Raw genomic sequence first — 23,621 nt, forward strand, 5'->3', positions numbered from 1 at the left:
CTCCAGGGGCAATGACTCCATCACACACACCCCTACCCCCCCCCCCATCCCATTTGAAGCTGTCAAGCCTCAAATCAATTCAAGTTAGTTATCAAAGTTTGGTTATTCAAGTTTAGTTATGGTGACAGGAAATTATGGAATCCGGTTGTAGCCCATTCAATGCCTTATGCTCCTCTAATCCCCCACTTTGTCAATCATCCCCTGATGAACTCCTAATTGCCCTTGATTACTGCACATGGGGCCCTGCCCTTCACCATTCCCTTGCCAAAGGTAACCAACCAACCAACCTGGAAAACAAAACAGAGATTGTGCACACATGACAATGGAAGATGAGCGAATTGGTTTGTGTGTATGCATTTGTGAACAGAACAGGTTAAACTTGTCAATTCCTACCACAAATTGTATCCAATATCTACTATTTGCCATTGTTTTTTTTTTTTTTTTTTTTTTTTTTCCTTCTACCTTCTCAGTGCCCCAAAATCATCACACTGTTTCCATACTGTGGAACATTACAGCTTTATTTTTAATTTTAAAATGAAAAAATTGCAATTCAAGTAAAACAGTTAAAAACCTCCATGTGAACACAGATGTTTTTTCTCATTAGGGAAAATATATACAATATTGTGTCAAAACCAATTCCTATTATTTTCCACTGATGGATAAAAATTTGGAATTTTCCCAACTTGAGCTTCATATTATAATTATCAAACGAGTCATTTTTTTTATTTATGTATCCATCCATTTCTGCACAAAATATAAGACACATTTGCAGTATGCAAGGGGGAGGTCATAAACCACCCTGACAAGCTCCTAAATCATGAAAACATGCACATTATACACATACAACATGAAAATAGTAATATAAAACAGAGCAACTAATAATGAAACAGAGAAAGGACTTAAATTCTCCATCCAAAAGCCTAATGGTGAGCAAGGTGGGGGTATTAGCAGAAGGAAGAGTTGTGGAGTCTTTTTTTTCTTCTTTTTTGTCACAAATAGAATTTAAATTCTATTGCAGGAGAAATAGTGAAAGTTGTGGAATTTCAAAAAGCACACCGTAGGTGGAACAGTCTCGGGTAGCGGGCAGCCCACCTCGTCATAATTGGCACTTCCTCCCACGCAAATCCAAAGTCAAAGGCCTCGGGCATCCGTCTCCGCTCCTCCCCTAAAACTGCGCCCCTTCTTCTCAACATTCCCTCGAGAAGGATGGAACGATGTTTGAAAGTAGGTACGCATTCATCCGTCATCCGTCGGAAGTGGCAGAGAGTGCGATGGTGGGAGTGCCAATCATGATGATTGGCGGGCCTTGGGAATGAATGCTGGGCTCCCAGGAGGACGACGTGGAAGTCTACGTGGCACGCTTGTTCCAACAATGGGAGCACTGGGGCTCCAGTCAGTCCAGCGTGGCAGCCACGGGGGCTCTGATTAACTGTTGTGATGTGATTACTTTATTTTGGCTACACAATTCTAGGAAAGTGAGCAAAGCACTGATTGCATCATCATTTCTGTTTTAATTTTTTATTGTAATAAAACTGCATTTCATGATTAAGACAATATTGTACATGTCGTGAACTGCATATATATATATATATATATATATATATTTGCATATAAGTATTTTGGCACAAAAATAAATACATTTGAAAGGTAATTCAAAATATATATAAGTGTTAAATAAATTGAAAAAAACTGGTTGCTAAAGGTTTCATGAAAATCTTGTCTTGGTTGACTGAATTATGTAAACTAAAAGGTTTCAAGTTAAAGGCAAAAGTACTCTAATAATACAAAAAAAACCAATTTGGCCAGAGTAGAAAGACAAGTTGTTTGAGTGTAGATCAACAAGACTTGTGCTGTTCAAGAATCCCAGGTTTGGAGTCCTTGCTAGTCCTTGTGATTGTTGGTTTTACAGTGTACATTAAAATAATTTTTTTTTTAAAATTACAAAAGAAGGTTGGTGGCTAATTACCATGTTTTGTATATTTTTATTTATTTATTTATTTATTTTTCTTTCTTGCTTTCCAAATCACAACGCTGTTTTATTTCTACTCTCATTACAATTCAGCTCTCATTCTATTCAGCTTTTATTTCTTTTCTTAAATAAAAATATACCATTCTTCCACAAAGAGGAGCAGTCACTGGAGTTGTTGTCATACAAGTGACGTTCTTCTCTTTCTTTTTCTATTGCTCCTCCAGTTGTCTTTGCCCACACTAGTGGGTTTCTCAATTGTCAACTGGCTCCCACACTTGGAGACCACACAAATGGGTTTGCTCAAAGGACAGTAACCAAACATGCAAGTGCATGTAAGTAAGTAAAGCAAAAGTAAAGTGAAGTGAATTAAGTATGCAAGTAAGTGTGTGAGTGAGAGTGAGAGAGAGAGTGTGTGTGTGTGTGTCTCTATATCAGTGTCAGTAAAGCTCTTTGTCATGGGACAACGGTATTCATGCCAGATAAGGAGATAACTTCCCCTCCACCTTCCAGTTTCCAAGTGCTGGACACATTGCCCATCATTGGATTGCTTTTAATACTCTGGAGAAAAACAGTTTCAGATGCCTAAGATCACAACTACCCAGTGCAGTTTCATTAAGCTCTTTCAGGCAAACAAAAACAAGGACAAAAGAGAACAAGATTGAACATTTTAATGTTTTTTAAAGACTATGAATATATATATATATATATATATATATATATAAATTTTGGTACATGGAATTCTATGGGACTCACATGTTGTTACATTTTTTTTTTGTGAGAAATGAGTTGTACAAGAATGGCTACTATATTGTTGGATATAGTAGACAAATTATTAATGTTTAACAACTCCATTTCAACGCTATTCTAGGATTGGCCTGATGTGCTTGTTTGTGCACATGCACACAGATCTTGTGGATTTGTGTTGATGTGAATTTACAGCAGGAGGTGGATAAAACGTCTTCCGTGTGGATGATTGCATTGATTTTTTGTTTTCTTGAATGTTTTGCATATAAACATGGCCAACAATGTATGATTCATTTCATTGCATGTGAAACATATCATTCTTGTAGACCATATCATAGCATGCATAAACATGTTGAATGTATAGATGGCTAGTCTTTTGATATAAGTATTAATTTCATTTTATTCAAAAAACATAAAAAGTTTAAGCACATAAGAGCACTTAATTCCTCAAAGTCCATTTTTCAGAGCCATGGTTCAATCTTTTGGAAGCCTTGTTGTTTGGATACAGTATAAAGTGAAAAAAGACCACGAAGTGTTTGAATACCTCTCACCTTGTGTGTTTTTAACTAGAAAGTGCCCCTCAATCAAACAATTTATTCCACATGCATACATAATTAAAAATACATTTTTGTGGTCTGGGTTTCTGAAACATCAGTCTGAGATTTTATAGATTTCTATCAATCAACCAGAGAATTGTTATGATTTGGGGAAATAATGGAGTACCAAAAATCCATAGTATTACTTATTACAAAGTCTACATTCTCTCTACATCATACATGGAAGCTGCTACTGTTCTCCATTGCAAATAACTGATTTACAGAGTGGGATGATTGCTGAGTGTACTGTGTTGCATTCAATTTTTATTTTTCTTCTAGGTGATGCTGGTAAAACAATATAAAAATGAGTCTTGCACATGTGAGATGAAGATCCTTCAAAATCTTCTCATAACATTCAAACTATACAAAATAAAATGTAAGTTCTTGGTCTGTAAACAATGTAATTTATAATAATGAAAGCAAAGAGAAAACGTTTTGAATATTGGTCATTGTTTTAATGTAATAAAAAAAAAAAAAAAAGTAAATAAAACCAGATTTATGATCTTCTTTGACAGAGTGATTCAATTAAAAAATAAAATAAAAACACATGAAACATTTTGTTTACGTCTATTTTTGTTACTCAGAACTATCATGTATAATTAATTTTGTAAAAAAAGTAAACATTATTCAACTGTTAATTCTCAACTTATACATTGCTATCAGTTTATATATATATATATATATACATACACACCAACTTAAGATTGAATTTATTTTTCTATTATTATTTTTATAAAAGTTTAATAAAATTATTTCAATAAAAATTATTATCGTTATTATTTGAATTAATTTGGTATGTTATATAAAGGAGGACAACTAAGACAAGAAAGGTATGGCAAAAAAAAACTTAAAAATAACCATTCTTAGATAACACAGATGGGTAGATCATGCTTTTAAAAATAAACATATTTTTCAGACTTTTAAAAGCATAAAACAATAAGAATGTACTAATATTTCAAAATATTTGATGAATTTACATCTGTGATATGAGTTACTTTTTTTGTGCCAAGTTGGCTTTCAAATTAGCCATAAGTATTAAAAAGGTTAATGTGTCATTTTTTTCAGAACATGAAAGGAAGACAAAAACTTTCATTCTAGGAGGCTTAAATCAAAGAAACTCTTCTACACTGATATTTCCTCAAAGAAAGAAAGGAAAGATGTCTTACTACAAGAATCACCAAATCTTCATTAGTTGACAATTAATGTCCAAGTTCTAATACATAAAAGCAATGCACCCAACACAATGTTTCAACACATGGCCTTTTTTGGGTGAAATTCTACCTATGATGCAAGTTCAAAGTACCTTGTGATATTTCAAAACATCACTTGGTACTTCACCAAATCATCCACCTTATAATGTGGGTGATTTTGAAATCAAAATATCAAATGAGGGGCAGGTCAAATATGAATAACCTTGTTGCTTGCCTCAGCTCTCCTGGAAATATCATGTGCTAGATCCCAATTATTTGGTTTTGCAAATGTGCCATGTTTGAAACCCTGTAATATGTAGTCATATTGTTTTCAGAGGCAAAGTGGTGATTGGGAGAACATTTAGGAAAGCTGCTTGCCCTAATTTTAAAAAATCAAACCCCCAGAAACTGAAACACATGGACATCAGTATGTGGAGGAATTCATTGACCACCCAAAGGGTATACTGGATTGTCCCCAAACAATAAAATAAAATAAAATATAATAAACTGCCTCCATTCTCATCTTTTCATGCCTTCCATTATGGGCCTTGGAGTTAGGGACAGGCAATTAAAAAACTGAGGAGGAGGATTGTTTTCATCATCTTCATCAGATGTTTGATTATGGGCAGGCAGGTTTCTGCCCATTTCTACCTGGGCAGGTCAGGCACCAGTTCTGGAAAAAAAAAGATAAAAGAAAAAAGGGGGATGAAAAGATGAAAAGAGAAAAAGATAAAAAAAAGAAAAAGATAAAAAAGATAAAAGAAGTCCATTACAGAGAGCATAAAGTCAAGCCCCTTCTTCCTCCATGCAGAAATAAACATAAATAGGCAAATGGGGTGAATCAATGAGTAGTAAACAAATGAAGTCAAAGAAGAAGAAGAAGAAGAAGAAGAAGAAGAATTAGAAGAAGAGAGTAGGGACTGCAGACCTATCTGATCCTGGACTTTGTTTCATCCCTATTTAGTTACTATTTGTCCTCATGCTCACAACCCCATGCCCTTCATTTACAGTTTAATTCCTATCAAAACAACAAAAAATGAAGAAAATAAGAAACAATTATGGCCTCATAAATCAAATAGAGGTATAGAAGAGGAGGAAGAAGAGAAACAGTTTTTCAATTTGGTGTTGATTGAATCAGTAAATAACTGCACAGTATTGGATAATGTATTATATTGTGGTAAGAAAATCATTGAGTTTGAATTTTGAATACCAGTAGCATATTGGGTTGGGATATTGTTTTGCACTTTTTTAATCACACATGAACTTAATCCTGACCATGCACAAAATTTGAGAGACAAAGTCAACTTTTTTTTGGTCAATGACTCCATGAATGCACTGTTTCATAATTTTTTGGAATTTTGTTTTTTTCTCTTTGTTGGTATCCCATAAAAACAAGGCAAGTTGACATTTCCATATCTCACTCCTGCACATGTGCAACAAGCAAGCAAGCACGCAGAATGGACAAAGGGCTGATCTGCATCACTAACTTACATAAACATTGCAGTGGAGAAATCTGCAACCATTGATGGCAGAATTAAAACCCATTTCTTCAGAAGATTGAGGAGGGCGATTATACATAAATGTAGAGTTATATATTCCTATCCTGATGCAAGGCCAGTGAGCAACCATAAATGCCCCCATGTGCCAAACCTTACCAAATTAGGGCTTGTGTGGGAGTAAGTGGCTACAGGGTCACCACCCAACTGAGGAGCTGCTGCCAACACCAACAACAACAGGAAACAGCAGCGCGAGAAGAAACAGGCAGAAACAACAAGAGGAAGACCAAAGGAGACTACAATACACACACACTCACATGAAGAAAACGAATGCATGAGTTGCATGAATGTGTTGAAATTGAAGAGGGCAATCTGCAAAGCCCAAATTTTCTGCACAACAAAATCTGTGGCAGGGAGATAGAGAAAGAACATAGAAATGCTGTGAAATGGAGCAGAGCTGAGTGCCTGGGACCAAATAGGCCCTGGTTTGCATCCACACCATCACCATGCTTGACCAATTGGGTTTCTTTGGGAAGACAGCCCACAGGCCTTTTGAAAAACTAATAATAATATTCATAGTAGGGATAAATAAAATGCCTCAGTACTATGTAATCTTCAATAAGACAAACAGAATATCACATCTGCGAGTGGAGTTTTCAGTTCTTGGACTCAATTTGGATTGACAAATTGAACTTTAAATAGGAAGTGGGGGAGGGTTTTGTCATAAGATTTGTGACAAGATCTTTACCACAAAGGATATCTTATTTGCAATGACTTTTCAAGCTCAATGTCTTCATCTTTCAGTTGAATACTTCTTTCATGTTTATGGATATATATATATATATATATATAAATAAAAGTGTGTGCATGTCACTTTACATATGAGGTGAATTTTGGGCACAAATTCTTTGTGAAACCAAATTTGTTATAAGTCATTACATTATGAACACTGTGGGTGTATTCTACCTTGATTTTAAAAATAAAAAAGCTCTGAGATTAGCAGTTTTAAGTAAAACGTTTGGCTTAAATGATTGGAATACAGAATTTTGATTAAATTTTAATGAACTTATTTTAATATCATTAGTGGAATTCCGCTTTTTAGAATTTACATTTTTTTTTTTTTTTTTTTTTGTTAATGGGAATTATAAAAACCAAGCCTTCTATACAGTTTTCTATTGGAAAATACAACCTTATAAAAATAAAAATAAATCCAAAATCTTCAATAAGAAAGAAAGAAAGGATGAGTGAAGAATGAATGACATGTATTTTGAATAGTTTGGAGGATTGGATTGAAACTGCAAATGAAGCAAAAAGCAAAAGAAATGTGAACAGGGTCTTACAAAATGCTGTCAAATCCATCAATTGACTCATGATTAAATTTGATTTTCATTTTTGTTTATATGTTCCATCAGATATACCTTGGAAAAAACATTTTGACAATCGTACATGCACATAGAAAGTTGCCATTAGATCACTACAAGATTGAGCCATCCATACAACTATTACATGCTTACCCTATTAAACAAACGAACAAAATCCATGTTATTTATACAAATACAAATGTAGGGAGAACATTGTTGGTAGAGGACTCAAAGGTGGTGTGCTCACACTTTTGTCCTCTGCAATCAGATTGACAGAAGCTCAGAAAACTTGGGCAAAATTTGTAAAAACAAACCTCACAAATGCTGGTTTTCCAGCATGGTGGTAATTGATTGTTAGGTTGCAGTTGTATTAATTCTCCTTCTTTCTCTGTGTATCTTCTATGTCCTTCTCTTCTTCAATTTTCTTATTCTTATTCTGTAAGCAAGGAAGTGTAAGAAGGTGAAGATGAACCTGCAATATGTGCAGTCATTGTTGCCATCATGCAACACTATTGCCAAAGTCACAGCCCTTGCCTGGGCTCCAAACAGGTCTCACCACCACCCACCCCTTCTCAAGACCCTCTCAACTCTCTCTCCCATACATTCAAAGGTTGGAAGCTATAACTTTACAATTAAAATGTACATGAAAAATGAAGAAAATAATAAAATATCAGTGAAATTGAAGAGCAATAACACAAGGGACTTTACTGCAATACGGTTCATGATGGAAGGTTGTCAGTAATGCCTGAGCCTCAGAACCCCACATGGCATTCATCAATTGTAGTGGGTTTTATTATTTTTATTCATTTTTGTGTATTTCTATTTTACTGTGAGAGGGGAGTTGGGTTCAATAACTGAGGTCCAGCAACTCCTCCTGGTGGCCATGCCCGTGGAGGAAAGGCAGTTAATGCCTTCTTCCTCCCTTGCTTCTAAAACAGATGAACTCTCCCTGCTTGACACACAGACTCAATTTAATTCAATTCAGTAGTGGTGGTGGGGACTCTAATTTCACATTGATTTAATCTTATGTTTTTTATGTTTATATATATATATATATATATATATATATTTTTTGTGGTGGTTGTGAAGCCAAAAGCTTGCTGCAGTCACTCTGCACCGGATAGTCCATTTGTTTGATGAGAATGGCAACTTGAAAGACAAGTTCTCCACCAAACCAGCTGACCCTAAGGTGTGAATAAGCAGCTTTTATAAGGTTGAGTGTGTAGAATTAAAGAACATGAAAATTTCATAGTTGAATGAAAGAATCCATCTATAGAAACGCACAATTTTTTTTTTGTTTGGTTGTGTTTCTTTTTCCTCTTTTGTTCTAATAGCTCACAGTGGGAAATTGTAGGGATCTAAAGTGTACATTGTGACAGCAATGGTTTTCTCTCCAGACAGCACTAAGCTTGCAGTGGGGCAAAGTGATGACATCATTTTTGTGTATAAGTTGGGGTGAGTTGCATACAACTCATTCTTTTGTATCTTTGTTTGTTTACTTGACCTTCAAAAAAAACCTAAAAATAAAATTAGTCCTGAAATGGATTGCTTTGTAACCAAAACCATTCCAACAGCCTGGCAGCCTGTACATTGACATGAATTTACATGAATTGAATGACTGATTTGCTTTTTGGAGAGGATTCAACATGTGAGTGTTGAGAATTCTGTTGATAAAAAATGCAGGGTGGAGTGGGGTGATAAGAAATCCATCTGTAACAAGTTCCAGCAAACCTCCCAAGTAGTAAGCATTGTGTGGCCCAACCAGCACCAGAATGAGCTCGTGTTTGGGCTCATGGATGGCAAAGTGAAGGCTGGGCAGCTCCGAACAAACCGAGCCATAGTAGTTTACAGCCATGGAGGGGGAACTGGAGGAGGAACTACTACAGCAACTGGAGGAGGAGGGAGTGCTGCAGCTGTTGTCAGCCTTGCTTGCAGCCCTGATGGGTCCACATGCATTGCTGCCCACTTGGATGGTTCCATCTACAAGTTGGGTTTGATTCATTCAATTTACACACACACACACACACAATAAATAAATAAATGTGTGTCAATGTGTACACACTAAAACTCTTGCAAAAATCACATTCAACTGGGGCTAGTTTCACCACATGTTTGTGTAGAGAGACATCTCCATGGCTGTTTCAAAACCACAGAGAAATGCAAAAGATATCAAGAGTGAGGACACAAAGGCTCATGGTGGTTCTTTGTGTGGGGTTTTATTTATTTTTATATGTGGGTGCACAGTGTGAGTTAAAGCTTGGTCTAGTTTTTTTTTATATGGCAGTTTTTTGAAGTTTTGAGATTTTGATAGTGAGATGTGAGCATGTAACTCCAGGTTTGCAGTGGATGCCATGCTGTCAGGTGCATCAGCAATGAAGATATGTCAATATGGTAATGGCCCTCTCCAAGCAGAGAGAGGTTTTAAATATTTTTGATGTGAGGTATATACCTGTATGTGTGGGGCAGGTGGTCACTGTAAGTGGAACTGCCCCACACATACAGTTGATTTCATGTGTTGACTATAACTACCCCCCCATGGCAGAGGGGGTTTTAAAGGTCTTGTCTCCCATGGACTCTCTCCAGCCTGTGTACCTCCCCAGGCCTCTCTGCACAGTCAGTTAATATTCCCCACCAGTACGTGAAGCTTTGGCTCTGTTCTGTTGGCCCTGTTACTTTCCTCAGAGGTTATGATCAAGTTGACCCTAGGTAGTAATCTGAATCACATCACCAGATTTCCCCAGGGCCTCTCTAACCATTGATGGCTCTCTCTACCAGGAGGTGTGCCAAGTGTGCTGGTCTGGGGTGAAAGTATTGTTGTTTCTGGGTCAGACTGTAAGGTAAAAAAAACACACTTGTATTGCATGCATTACCCATACCTCTTTGAGTTTCTTTTGTATACATATATTATACTGACATGGGATCAGTTCACAGTGGGATATGTAAAAGAGCCCTATTAACTATTGGGTGGTGGAGTTTCTGGGTTTTTGACCAGGTGGAATTCCACGATGGCAATGGTGGCATCCTGCAGCAGTTTGATTACAGCACTCTCCCGGTGTGTGTTTTTGATGATGATGCTAAATTAGGTTTCGAGGTGAAGGCATGGTGAGGGTACTGTAGATTTAATTGATCGTTTATTTTTTCGGATGTGGCTGTGGCAGATGGTGCAAGAGTTTAGCACGGCGTGTTTCAACCCCAGTGGAGACACGGTGGTTCTGGGGAGCTTCAATGGGTTCCATGTCTTCAGGTGGGTATATAGCGAATCTGCAAAAAAGATGCTTGTATGTCAGGGAGACTTTGGTGGTCTGAATTCTGGTGTCAACTAGTGTTTTTTTTTTCGGAAAGTCATGTATTACGATTTAGGGGTCAGTGGGAGGGAATCGCTATGAACATGGTAGAACCGATGACCTACTGGTTACTGAAATTTATGGTTGGCAATGGCAGTTTGACAAACCAGCAAGGATTCTGGGAGGATGTGGGGAGAATACAAGTGGACAATCCCTATTCCATCTCCGCCCTCGCTTGGAAACCAGACGGCAGGTTTTGCAATTTCTCTCTGCGCAGCCCTTATTTTTTTGGATTTACTTTGCGACTCTCCAATTCCCTGAGCTTCTACTCTTGCTTCACTATCAGCGAACACGGAAGGCTTGTATTATTTCAAACAGAGTTCTGATTCTGTGCGTGACGTTCAGTCAGCTGGCTGTGGGAGGGTTGTGTGGCAACGTGGACGTTTTCGATGCTTGCGTTCGGAAGGAGCGTTACAAAGGCACGTTTGAGTTCACTTATGTCACCAAGAGCCAGGTCAGTCCAACCATCTATTCCGTAAGGTTGCATTGAATTCAATCTCAAGAGGAATTTAAGGTGAAGGTAGATCCTTGTCTCACTAAATGGAGCGATTGTTTTGTCGTGTCCAGGTCATTGTGAAGCACCTGTCCTCAGGAACCCGCATTGTTATCCGATCGCAATATGGTTGGGAAATTCTCAGGATCAATGTTTACCATGTTCAGGTATGTCATTCAGCAGGCACCCTACTCTTGTCGTAGTTCATTATACGGTTCAAAAATGCGAGGACTTCCTCGTGAATTCTCAACAGAGTGTGGGTAAGGAGGGATTTGGAATAGGGATGATGAGGTTTTAAGAATTTTCGTCCTTCATGTGCAGTACCTCATTGCTCACACTTCCGAATCGCTGCTCATTGGCAATCTGGAAACTTTCAAGTTGTCCGAGGTGGGTTCGTTCTCGGTCAATTACTACGATCTTAACGAATTTGTTGTTCTTTTTTTGCCTGCTGGAAATCCCAGTGTACGTGCTTCCGGGATTGATCCACGGGAGTTTAATTTATGGCCCCAGGTGTCGTGGCGCGGCAGTGGGAACGAAAAATTTCTTGTGGACAATCCGTCGGTATGCATGATTCACAACGCCGGAGAACTCTCCTTGGTGGAATATGGCTGCAACGAGGTGAGCATTAATGCCTTGAATCGATTCTACAATGTGAATGCTGGATGCTTGTTTGAAGTGCTGTGAATGGATGTCGTTCTAAGAAATGAATTGCACCGTGAGATTGTGTGGTGGCCTTGAATGAAAGGTGCTAGGCACATGTCGGACAGAATATTTGAGCCCATTTTTGATAAGCGTTCGCCTCAACGATCACCTCTGTCGCTTGTCAGATCCTTTCAACGAAGATAACAAGAAGATTGCATACCTTATTGATCTTCAAACCATTCGGATATTGGACCTTGTCAGGCATAACTTCTTCACATTAATTCTCTTCCATGAGCTCCATACAGAAGTGCTTGAAAGTTTCTCTAATCTGAGTTCTATGTTTAAGCTTAAAAAATTTGAGTTCCATCTCAAATGAGTTCGGCATAGTCCTGAAATGAAATGTTCTTCTGCCAGCGGTGTGACTGCGGGTACACTCAATCATGATTGCAAGATCGATTGGCTGGAGCTTAACCCTCATGCAACCCACTTGCTGTTTCGAGACAAAAAGCAGCAACTTCATCTTTTCAATTTACTTACGCAGGTCTATCGATCATCTGAATATACGCTAGAATGGTTTCTTATGCTCACCACAGTGGTCATTTTCAGTTTACTATATATATATCGATTTTCAATTATAATCTTCAAGTTCGGAATCCTCCAACTACAGGACTTTAGGCTGAGTTGACTTGGATTGATTCTTACAGGAGCGAATCACTCTATTGTGTTTTTGTAGCTATGTGCAGTGGGTGCCAGACAGTGATGTTGTTGTCGCTCAGGTGAGCTCTCAAGTGTTATTTTAACGTGCGATATTGATATGTTTCTTCTGGGTCCAAATTAGTCCGTGTTGATTTGAGGCATCACATTAGTTATGATACCAATCTGTTTCCCGTCGATGGCAGAATCGAGGTAACTTGTACGTGTGGTACAGCATCAAAAATCCCGAACAGGCAACCATTTTCCCGATTAAGGTATTTTATTTATGGCAGTGATCGGTAATCGAGAGAAGGAGGGAAGCATTATATTAGCATAGGTTTTGGAAACAGTGATCATCGCAGCATCTTGAATTTGGTGATGCGGTTGGGCGAACTGCTGCAGGGAGAAGTGGAAGGCATTGAAAGGGCAGAGGGTCGCACAGAAGTACTAGTAGATGAAGGGAGCAGTGCGGTACAATTCCAATCTCGTCTTCCCAACCTTCCTGCACATTTTCAATTTGATACGGAAGATATGTAGGAAGGATGGATCCTGGAGCTATTAATTACCTGAGCTCTCACCCAACACTTGTCAGCTGGAAACAGGTGGGCTATGTCTTAGACGAGGCACTGATTGAATTCGGTATGGCGTTGGAGGCCCTTGCGTATGACCGCGCCATAGCAATTTTAGAGCCTCTCAAGCTTGCGCCAGAAACCGAGGCAATGTGGAAGCAGGTGGTAATCAGGTTCAGATAAAGCTTGCAATGTCCAAATACTTACTTTCTTTTACATTTTTTCGTTTTATTGTCTGCCGAGTTTACGTTATGATTAGGATTTGCATGCAGCTGGCTGAGGCAGCACTCTATCACAAGGAGTTGGCAGTTGCCGAGCGATGTTATGCAGCTCTTGGAGATGTTTCCAAGGCTCGTTATGTCCACAAGGTGCCCTAAAACCTCGTTTCACAGATATCGGTTCCACAATGAACGTCCATTGTTAGCTTCATCTTTGGTGCAGGAGCAGCTGACATGATAACTAATGGTTGTGGTCAAACACCTGGTCCCTACAATCGAGTGTGGCTAATTGACGGAGCTTGTTAATGTTGTCAAGATTGAACACTAAATTTAGGTTAACCGATTGATCTGTGTGGTGGGTAACCCAATTTTTTTGTAAGGCTTTATGTTGTTCGAATTTTACTTTTAATTTTCAATGTTTGGTGTGAATTCGTTGAATAGTGGTCCAGATTTGTCAGTAGTGGCTTTGCATTAGTGAAGCACACTTCGTTTTACAGCACAGGTAAGTCAAGCTAAAGACGAGGTTGTTCAAGAAGTTGGAATTGATGGTCTGGATCACTACATTGTGCGTGCAAAGCTTGCTTTGTTGCAACATGAGTGGAAGGTAGCATTTCAAACTGATTAATGAAATCGCTAAGATAATTTGAAGCCAAATGTTCTGAAAGTTCATTGAATCTCCTCTGAAAGCAGTATAGTAGTTGTAAGGTAGCCAATCTGCATATCAGAGTAAGAATTATTGTAGAAACTCACTACAGGTAGCAGAGACGCTCCTGCTAGAGCATGGGCAAGTGGGCAAGGCGATTCAGATGTACACAGAGTGCCACAGGTTCCATTTTTCGTACATGCATTTGCGGCTATTCTTAGAATACTCATTTGACAAGGAAACTTATTGTCATCTTTGAGATTTATGATATGAATTAGTTTTCTGGCGATCCCAGATGGGAAGAGGCCATAAGTGTTGCAGAAAGCCAAAACCATCCAGATTATGCAAGCTTGAAACAAGGCCACTATGAATGGCTTCTGCAAACTGCCCAGGTATGGATTTTTCCTTCATAAACTTTTGGTATTTACGCCTCTCCAGCCACTCATTGACATAGAAGTTTCATTTCATGAATTCTTTTGGGTTATCAGAAGTTTAGTTAGTTTCAAATTTTGGAACAGCAATAACAATTCACAAATTTACTGATTTTAGGAAGAAGAGGCTGGAAAGCTGAAGGAAGTGGATGGTGATGTAATTGGCGCCATCACGTTGTTCTTGAAAGGCGGGCTTCCAGGACATGCTGCCGATTGTGTCAGCAATCATACTTTATACACATTTCCAGTGAGTTCTGATTAAACCCTGGCCAGGCACGTGTTAATTTTAATTGGAAAAGCACCCTTAGGCTGAAATCATCGTTCATAATTTTTCCTCAGTTGCAGTTGTCAAACGCCCACCTGGATTATTGCCCAACTGGTTTGTGTCTTGACGTCGTCCTGATTTCAAGAGTTCTTTTCTGTAGTAGTGTTGACAATAGCATTCCCTTGTAAGAACATGTCGGATGCGTTTCTCGTATTGAGCAAAGATCCCGAAGTTGGAGGTATTTGTATGTGTATTTAGTACATTCTGGTCTCAAGCTATTAGTTACATAGCGACTTCTGAGGATTGTTACCCGATTTGCAATGGACCTCTTGGCATGCAGGATGATATTATGGAGTCCATAGCGAATGCTCTCATGCGAGCAAATAAGTTTGAGAAAGTAAGCCCCATATTTTATACCTACAAACTTTTGTTTCTTTAGACCAACTAAAGTACCTGTTGAATGACCAGAAATGGATCTCTCTTCCTGGCTTCAGGCGGGAGATTTTCTAGAGATGTTGGGTAAATATGAAAGAGCCAAGGAGGCTTACAAGCGGGGCCGTGCGTACCGAAGAGCAATTGATCTAACCCGTCGAGTATTTCCAGGGGAGGTGGCTGCTCTGGAAGAGGAGTGGGGTGGTTGGTTGGTCTCTCAGAATCAGGTTCTTACATAAATCGTTCCATCCGATCAGATAAGATCAAAACCCATCACAATTGCAACTCAATCACAAGTGCAGTTTCCAATGGCATCTAGTTCTTTTGTACTTAATAACCCTTTAGCGTTCAGCTTCTCACGACCAGCTTTATGTCCTCACTCATGTTAATATTACACCAATCACTAAACGTAGATTAAGCACTGTGAACAGGTTGACGCTGCTATTAATCACTTCATTGAAGCTGGTTGCATCGAAAAGGCTATTGAATCCGCCATGGCATCGAGGCAATGGACCAAGGCTGTCCAGATCGTTGACGCTCAAGACATAAAGGTTGGGGGACGTTCTTAGACATGAATACTATAGCAAGTGGAAAATATTTAGATTTAAATAAATTTATGACCATTGTTATGGTTCGATATAAATCCCCACTTGTAATGCTAGCATGCGCTGAATGTAATCCCAGCAAGCTTTTGTAATAATATATGAAATTTGTTATTCGATTGTGCAGATTACAATACCATTTTGCGAAAGGATTGCACGCCATTTCGAAGCCGCAAAGCAGTACGCGGAGGCAGAAATATTCTTTGTGCGTGCTAAGTTGGCAAGTGAGGCAGTCGAGATGTATATTCGTGCTAACAAGTGGGACGCTGCACACAAGGTAATTTATTTTGTTGATATAAGTATCTTGATCGTTTATAGTGACTCAGCTAAAGAAGATGAGCTCCATAAAGTTAATGAATGACTTATTATACCTACTTATCGAGGTTTATCTCATTTTGTTTGCGCTGCGATGGAAGGAATGCTAAAACCCAAAAAACGATAAATGCATTTTTTTTTTTTTTTTTTTTTTTTTCTTTTATCGTTTTTTGGCTCAGAAATTCCCGGGTTACTCCCAATCTAAAGCGCCCTTTTTCCATTCGAATAAAAATCCAATCGTCAAAATCAATAAAAATACTATCATAGACCAAAATCCAAACAAACCAATCTTGTCAAGAGAAACTGCCCAAGCAAATAAAAAGGTGACTTCCAAATCAAATATAATAAATAAAATAGCAGCGAGATAAAATCGTATATCAAAACGATTTCTGGCATCATCAAAAGGATCAAAGCCGCATTCGTAAGTTGACAATTTCTCTGGATAAGCCAAATTAGAAGAAGAAACAAGTAGAAAGGCAACACCAATTAAGATCAAAGAAGGTTGCAAACTTATTACTAAATAGACACAAATAGGTGCAGACTCCATAAACCAAGTACCACTTTTTTTTTTAAAGAGAATAGTGGGGCTCAATGCGATGTACTCTTTCCGTCATTATTTCTTGACGAGATCGGTGTGTAGGTGGCAGCACATCACTTGTCAGAACCAGACGCAGCTGCTCTGTACCTACAACGAGCACGGCAACTGGAGGCCGTCACGCACTACACAGATGCGGAAAAGCTGTATATTGAAGCCCAGGAGCCTGACCTTGCAATTGATATGTACAATAAAGCACGGAAATTTGACCATGTCATACAGCTCGTCTCCAAGTACCGCCAGGTTTGAAATCTGCTTCCCCACCTTTATCCCTTTTCTGCATGAACTTCAACACCTTGCCTAAATTATTGCAATACTGGCAGCTACTCAAACTCATGCCGGTTTTCCAGGATGCTCTCGCAGAAACACATCTCCGCATAGCGCAACAACTTGAGAGAGAAGGTAGAGAGTCCCAGCCTTCCTAGCAGAATTTTCCTATTCTACAAAGTCAGATCTAATTCACATCATCTTCTTCCACATCTAAAAAATCTGAGACACGCTGTGCTGGCAGGATGTTTGAGAGGTGCTGAGATGCACTATCAGGGTGCGCAAGATTGGAGGAGCAGTGTCAAGGTAATTTTGAACGTTCAGTGGTCACTGAAACTCCTGGTTGTTCTTTGACAGCGAAAGAGGTTGATTAATAGCATGTATCGATAAAAAACTATTGGATTGTACTAGATGAAGTTGATTGTGAAGTGGAATTCGTGCAGATGTACACTTCAAATGGGTTGTGGGAAGATGCTCTACGCGTGGCCAAGCTTTTTGGTGGCGTCCCTGGATCCAAACAGGTCTGTAGAAAGTTCCTCAGTCATCAGATTGAACCACTCAGACGGCAATAAGCAATCTCATCCGCAGTATACTCAAATACTGCACTGTTAGTCAAGCCAGCTCTTGCCATGGAATACTAGAACCTTTCTTAGGGATTGCTGTTTGTTTTTTCCAGGTTGCCTACGCATGGGCAGTGTCATTGGGTGGAGATACGGGTGCACAGTTGCTGGTGAAGTTGGGTCTAGTGGAGCAAGCCATTGAATATGCTATGGAGGCCGGAGCTTTTGAACATGCGTTCGACCTTTGCTGCGTTTCATTGAACCACAAGCTTCCAGAGGTGCAATGCCCTAGACGGATCTTCTTTCTTGCTTTAAAGCCATCGCATGTCAATCGAGTCATTGAAAGACTCGCAGCTCTGTGTTTGGAAAGTATGCCTCCTGTATGCACTAATATGTGCCCAGGCCTGACTGCTTGACTATCACATCTTAATGCCAACAGAACATGAGAACCGAACCTCAGAACCTTCGCACATTGGACGTGTGCTTGTTCTAGATTATCTTCTCCATAACCAGCAGTTTTTTACTCTCTGGGCGGGGCTCCAAAAATTAATACGGGCTCTTCTCCTGCTGCTGCGACCTGGAAACTAACACAGCTGCCACTTTTCAGACCTTACATTTCAACTCCGTCCCAGTCAATCAACTTAAAGCCTTTTAGCCACGAGCATACCATTTCCCACACCAAAAGCTCTGAATTGTCCTATTTCACAGCTGCACAAAAGCGAATGGAACTCTTCAATGATAATAGTGCTCAAGTAAACAATCTGTGCTTGAAAAATTAGACTTCTGCAGGAAGTTAGTCCGCGAGTTTTAAGAGTGATGATCGAGGCAGTTGTGTGATGCATTAATGAACTGATTGCAGGTGCAATTGAAGTATGCCATGTTTTTGGAAGATGAAGGGCGGTTCCGTGATGCTGAGGATGCTTTTATTAAAGTGGGCAAGCCTCGCGAGGCTATTGATATGTATATGCACCAGCAGGACTGGACAGCAGCTCTGCGAGTGGCAGATTTGTGTGATCCAGCTACCATATCCGATGTCTTGGTAACAGTTCTCTTCTCAAAAGAATTGTGGACCATCCAGGGCATGAAATAGATCTTAAGTGGGTTGACGATTGGCCAGTTTTTATTGAATGACTCGTCGTCATGTGGACGCAGGTTGCGCAAGCGCAGGACATGATGAAGAAGGAAGAATTGCAAAAAGCCGAAGCGCTTCTTATTAGGGTGAGCTCTCATTTTTTTGAAGCACGAAAGAGTGTCTGCATTGGGAAGGGCATGTCGGCCATTTTTGGCTTCGTATTGAGAATTTCATTTTACTTCTAATGATGTGAACAGGCTAAAAGGCCTGATGTCGCAATCATTATGTACCGCGATAAGATGCAATGGGACGACGCTCTTCGAGTTGCTGAATATTTTCTGCCTTCTAAAGTGGCCGAAATACACAGTGATCTAGCGGAATACATGCAAAGGTACGAGTCAAGCTTTAATCTATTACAATCTGTGCAGTGTGATTGATAGTTGGCCCAATTTTAGAGGACATCTTGAGACCTGTGAAGAGGTTAAGTGTGATTTGAAACCTGTGTGTTCTTTGCCACAAGGGCAGCCAGAATGGAGGGGAGGATTCTGTTGAGAGCCTTCTTGCTCGCGGACGGGCATTGGAGCTCAGTCAGAATCACTCCGAGGCTATTGATGTTTACCTTCAGCTTGACTCTTCCCTGCTAGCAGATTTTGACAAGCTTCAACAGGTATATTATCCTATCACAGTGAAAAAGTAGTTTTCTGTCAATTGCGCAACCCTAGCCAAATAAGTTAACTTGATTCTTCATTGGTTGTTTGTTTGCTTTACTCACCTACTTTGAAAATTCATCTGAATGGGTTATGTACTAACGTCCATGGCACTGAAATGATCGGGAATTTCAGGTGTGGAGCTTGGCCATTAGTTTGTCAAAAGAAAATGTTCCGGAACGGCTCCTCGAGGTCGTCAGCACAGTTGCTGGTCGTTTGATAGAAGCGGAGTTGTATGAAGTTGCTGGTGAGCTTTATGAAGACATCAATGCCACGAAAGAGGTAAGTATTCCTGTCTTTACATTGCTAATGTTGCTTGATTCCAAAACTCTGAATCGCAATGCTTAAATCTGCTGCCACAGCTCATATTCTCTATTAATAGGGATCATTGCACTTGCAGGCCACGAACATGTATATTGAAGCAGGTCTGTGGGAGAAAGCAAGAGCCATTGGTGCAAGCTCTGGGGCGCCGTTACAACAGGTCCAGGATTTCTGTTGGTTGCAGTGCATGCGACGTAATAATTGAGAACGTTAGCAGTAGCTAGAAACACAAATGTGGTCGTTTTTTTCTTCTTTGGCTCATCTCCAGGCATTATGATGATTTTCAGCACGTGGATGATCTCTACAAGGAACACCTCATTGAGAAAGGGGATGCGGCTGAACTTGTCAAACTAGGTCATGTTTCAGGTGCAGTGGAGATCTATGTACAATTAGGCGACTGGCCGAAGGTAAGGCCATCGAGCTCTATGAATAGGAACACATTAATCTGTTCAGAGCACTAGAGTCTGTTCGAGGATGCTTATTTAAGGGAGCTGCAGGTGCACGAGGTAGCAGCTCTGTTGGGAACTGACGAAGAGAAGAACTACTCTCTCCGTCATGCAAAAGAATGCTTGCAGAATGGCAAGGTTTGGTAACTTTTTATCTGCTCTGGCCGTTGCACGATGTCTCATTCTCATGAGTTATCGGGTGATCACTAATTTGTGTTACATGTCCATGTTTGTCCTAAAATCGAGAATCTAACAATTTTACGTGGAGAATGTTTTATCTCAGTGTGGTGAAGCAATCGACGTTCTTTCGCAACATGGAGTACCCTTAAACTGCCCAGCTTTTGAACTTTGTAGTTTTGCTGCTTGTAAAATTATATCTGCTGTTGATTCGATTCCCCAAATCCAATTTACAATGCAGGTTAATCTTTCTTTTTCTTCTTCTTTTTTTAAAAAATTGATGAATTTTATATATTTTATAAAAAGAGAGCTTATACTTTCTACAAACATCGGTTGTAGCATTTCTGGAAGCAGATTTTGGAAAGAGATGAGATATCCTGTTCATATTCCTTACACAAATCTTTGGGTTGTCGCAGAAGCTACGGGAGATCCTCTTCCAGATTGTTAGCAGCCTCACCTTAAATAGAGCTCTATGTCCAGAAGGTAATTACCTGAATTCTCTTAACCATATGGCATGCACGAAATTGTTTACATTTCGAGGTTGCAGTTATGAAGGTTGATTTGAATGACTCTACAAATCAATTGGGTTTCATACTTGGTTTTTTGCCTCATCTACGTTGGCTGCAGTTCTGACGGAGCTCAAAAGATTGCTGATCATTGTGAACTTCGTCACGTTGCGTTACATCTCAGTCGCTCAGGTCAATGAGAATTCCATCTAATGTTTTACAGAATTGTGTATTTGAAGCCATGTACTGGAAATTCATGATGTCTGGTTTGTGAGGCTACGGTGGACAAAATGTACGAGTGCATTTATATTCGAGTGCAAGTGTGTTTTCAAACACAATAGCTCATGAGTATGATTGATATAAGAAATACAGAAGTAAACTAAGCGAACATCCAAGACAAAAAACATGAGGTGTGATCGGAGTATTGCAGGAGCTGCAAGAGATGCAGGCAAAACTCAGTATTTCTTTGCTTCGGTACATAGGAACGATTCCTGCAGATAGAGCGTTCTATGAGGCTGGAATGGCATGCAAGCAGGTATTTACTTCGAGTAAATCATGCACATGTGACCACTGGTCACTGTAGTGATCTTGCAGAGCAACCCGCCCATCCTATGATTTGCTAATTGTGGATGTCGTGACCTTTGCAGCTAGGATGGCAAAACATGGCTTTTGTATTCCTAAACCGCTATTTGGACATCGTCGAGGCTATTGATGGTGAGGATACGTCAACGATCGACAATGTGAACTTTGAAATTAGTGATATTCCGCAAGATTTCCCTATACCAGAAAGGCACTTCCTAGAAGGTACTAGCATTACTGTCGCTTTCGTTGATGCCATTTGTTTCTTCACCTCAAAGTGCGCGCTTCATCACTTATACGCAGAAGTTGACAGAATTTTGTGGTTCTGCAGACAAGCAAAGAGAGGAGGTCCGTGATTGGGTCATTCAATTGAGTATGGATCAACAGGTTGGTTCAAAATAATCACTTAATTTACTTGAATCATGTGAATTGATGTTCAACTGGTCAATCCACTGCCCACTGCAATTCGTCAATTGTGACGTTTACGCTGAAGGATTTACACTGCCAGTGAAACAGTCATATCATGGGATCCCGTATCTGTGGCGCTAATTAGAGGCAAAATACTATCTACTGCATCAATGGCAAGGTGTCATATCCAGGAACATAAGCTAATAAATTCGTACTAATTTTTTATGTTTCGCGTGATTTGTCTGTTTGATCTTGAGACAGATAGAGCGAGCATTGCCCACACGATCCTGTGAAGATTGCGGTTCAAGCATCTACGTGGCGAGCTTGGTTTGTTTTGTATGCAAGGTATCGCCGGCACAAAGCTCTTGCAACTCACCATTAACTTAACATTTGGCAGGCTAGGAAGAATAAACTTCTTCTCTACGTCGGAAGTCAGACTCAGATATATTTCCATCTGTTGTGCTCACGATCTACACGTTTGCACACTGTAGGCATAGCACTAATACGCTTGTGGGTACAGATGGAGAGCGATATGTGTTGTGTGACAGGGTATCCAGTAGCATCCGAAGACCGTGTCACATGCAAAGCTTGCAAGATGCCCGCAAACAAGCATAACTGGAACGTGTACATCCACAGGTGCCAGACGTGTCCCTGGTGCATGGTCCCTCAACAACCATTCTACTAGATTCATCCCCAGCTTTCCTCAACAGTAAAACTGTCAATCCCTTGAAAACTTGCACACAGAACTCTGTTACGGCATCCTCACGACTATGCACAAATACTAGCGAGTTTCAAGCTCGAAGTAGATGTCAGTGACGATCTGCCAAAAAGCGACCCATCCACATGCCAAGCTAGGCATAACTTGCATGAACAAGTCAAAAAACCCGAAGACTGAAATTGCAAAACTACCACTCAGCACGCAAAATTCAAGCATGGAGCATACAAATGACTACATTTCTTCCTTATTGCCTTGATTCATGGAGTCTACCGCACAGTCAGTGTGCTCGACATTCAAGCATACTCTGAAACAGTCCGTTTCGTGGAAAAATGATATCGGGGCAGTGAAAACAAAATTCGAAAAGACTATCATGCTGTGATTGATTCTGATGACACGAAATGATACCAATCAAGCTAGAGAAAGACGGAAGAAAAAGCTTGCCAAACATAATTTTTTTTGTTCTTGCACACCAGTTCCCGCACCATCTCTTAAACAATAGAAGCAACCTATCTGTGCTGAAAACTCAACAGTGACAAGCGAACGAGTGGTTGTGCCCGCTGTATGAACAAAGTTTTTAAGGTTGTGAGGATAGACACCCTATATTGCCATGAGTTTCATAGTGGAAGTGAAGCGAGAATGCCATTTGTACAGTTCTCATTGTGCAGAAGGTGTATTTGACACTGAAAAAACTGCAAAAATAGAACCAACTAGGAATGCAATGTCAAGTCTATCAGCATTGAATTCTAGTGAATTAATATGCTTTCGATAAGGTGTTAAAGGAATTGAATAAGATTTTTTAAACAAGGTCAGTGGTTTTCTAATACTTGATGATTGAAATTCTTAAAAATATTACTCACATTTCTACAAATTTTTGTGTCAAGTTCTGATAATTTATTGCCAACTGATTGATTGATCGATATATTTATTTTGTAAAAACCTGAAATATTTATATTTTATTCAAGTTTCTTTTAAGTTTTATCTAATTTTGTTGTTTTTGCATACTTTTAATGACGGATAAAAGTGGATCTGCCATGTCATCTCTGTATGCCTCAGGTGTGCAGCTTCCACAACTCGATTTTTTCAAATTTCCTGCTCTGTTCGACAATTTGGGAAATCTATCATACAAAATGTGAATAAACTGCTTTAAATATGGACTTCATTTGTCTCTTTATCATCGATCAAGTCAACTTATCATCAAAATTTAGACGAGTATGTCTGTTTTCTTGCAGACGACGACAATTGTGGCCAAATCTAAAATTTTA

General features: G+C 39.5%; 1 protein-coding gene across 13 annotated transcripts; it reads left to right on the forward strand.

Annotated features, from left to right (window-relative positions):
• Positions 1-7,687: 7,687 nt before the first annotated feature.
• LOC112274127 (intraflagellar transport protein 172) lies at positions 7,688-23,168 on the forward strand. 13 transcript variants are annotated; one of them, XR_016499796.1, is made up of 49 exons: positions 7,688-7,905; positions 8,446-8,545; positions 8,711-8,811; positions 9,040-9,342; positions 9,692-9,747; positions 10,132-10,193; positions 10,349-10,408; positions 10,515-10,600; positions 10,798-10,893; positions 11,046-11,154; positions 11,268-11,360; positions 11,515-11,580; positions 11,704-11,811; positions 11,939-12,096; positions 12,250-12,376; positions 12,540-12,611; positions 12,735-12,803; positions 12,931-12,999; positions 13,131-13,259; positions 13,370-13,465; positions 13,818-13,919; positions 14,071-14,141; positions 14,254-14,350; positions 14,508-14,636; positions 14,995-15,051; positions 15,149-15,313; positions 15,518-15,637; positions 15,816-15,965; positions 16,644-16,841; positions 16,949-17,000; positions 17,110-17,171; positions 17,309-17,386; positions 17,542-17,703; positions 18,285-18,464; positions 18,578-18,643; positions 18,755-18,888; positions 19,023-19,164; positions 19,340-19,486; positions 19,605-19,685; positions 19,813-19,932; positions 20,023-20,109; positions 20,255-20,389; positions 20,565-20,631; positions 20,776-20,846; positions 21,027-21,189; positions 21,302-21,458; positions 21,565-21,620; positions 21,903-21,986; positions 22,162-23,168. XR_016499796.1 is itself a non-coding variant. In XM_024503325.3 (49 exons), the coding sequence occupies exons 1-49, from the start codon at positions 7,823-7,825 to the stop codon at positions 22,324-22,326; spliced, it is 5,283 nt and encodes a 1,760-aa protein (XP_024359093.2). In that variant the 5' UTR covers positions 7,688-7,822; the 3' UTR covers positions 22,327-23,168. The 13 variants fall into 13 exon arrangements, 10 of the variants coding, with proteins under 10 accessions (XP_024359093.2, XP_024359090.2, XP_024359092.2 ...); XR_012216320.2 differs by having other exon boundaries at positions 19,880-19,932; XM_024503325.3 differs by having other exon boundaries at positions 21,085-21,189.
• The last annotated feature ends 453 nt before the right edge of the window (positions 23,169-23,621 follow it).

The sequence above is a fragment of the Physcomitrium patens genome, chromosome 21, assembly GCF_059467195.1.
Source record: "Physcomitrium patens ecotype Gransden chromosome 21, ASM5946719v1, whole genome shotgun sequence".
Taxonomy (NCBI): Eukaryota; Viridiplantae; Streptophyta; class Bryopsida; order Funariales; family Funariaceae; genus Physcomitrium; species Physcomitrium patens.

What these genes read in the sequence shown, in the direction of transcription:
- LOC112274127 (XM_024503325.3), top strand. Translation starts at nt 7,823, where the DNA reads ATGAACCTGCAATATGTGCAGTCATTGTTGCCATCATGCAACACTATT. An exon ending in TGGAATATGGCTGCAACGAG is followed by an intron (nt 11,812 to 11,938) that starts GTGAGCATTAAT and finishes CTTGAATGAAAG; the next exon opens with GTGCTAGGCACATGTCGGAC. An exon ending in CTGGAATGGCATGCAAGCAG is followed by an intron (nt 21,190 to 21,301) that starts GTATTTACTTCG and finishes TGACCTTTGCAG; the next exon opens with CTAGGATGGCAAAACATGGC.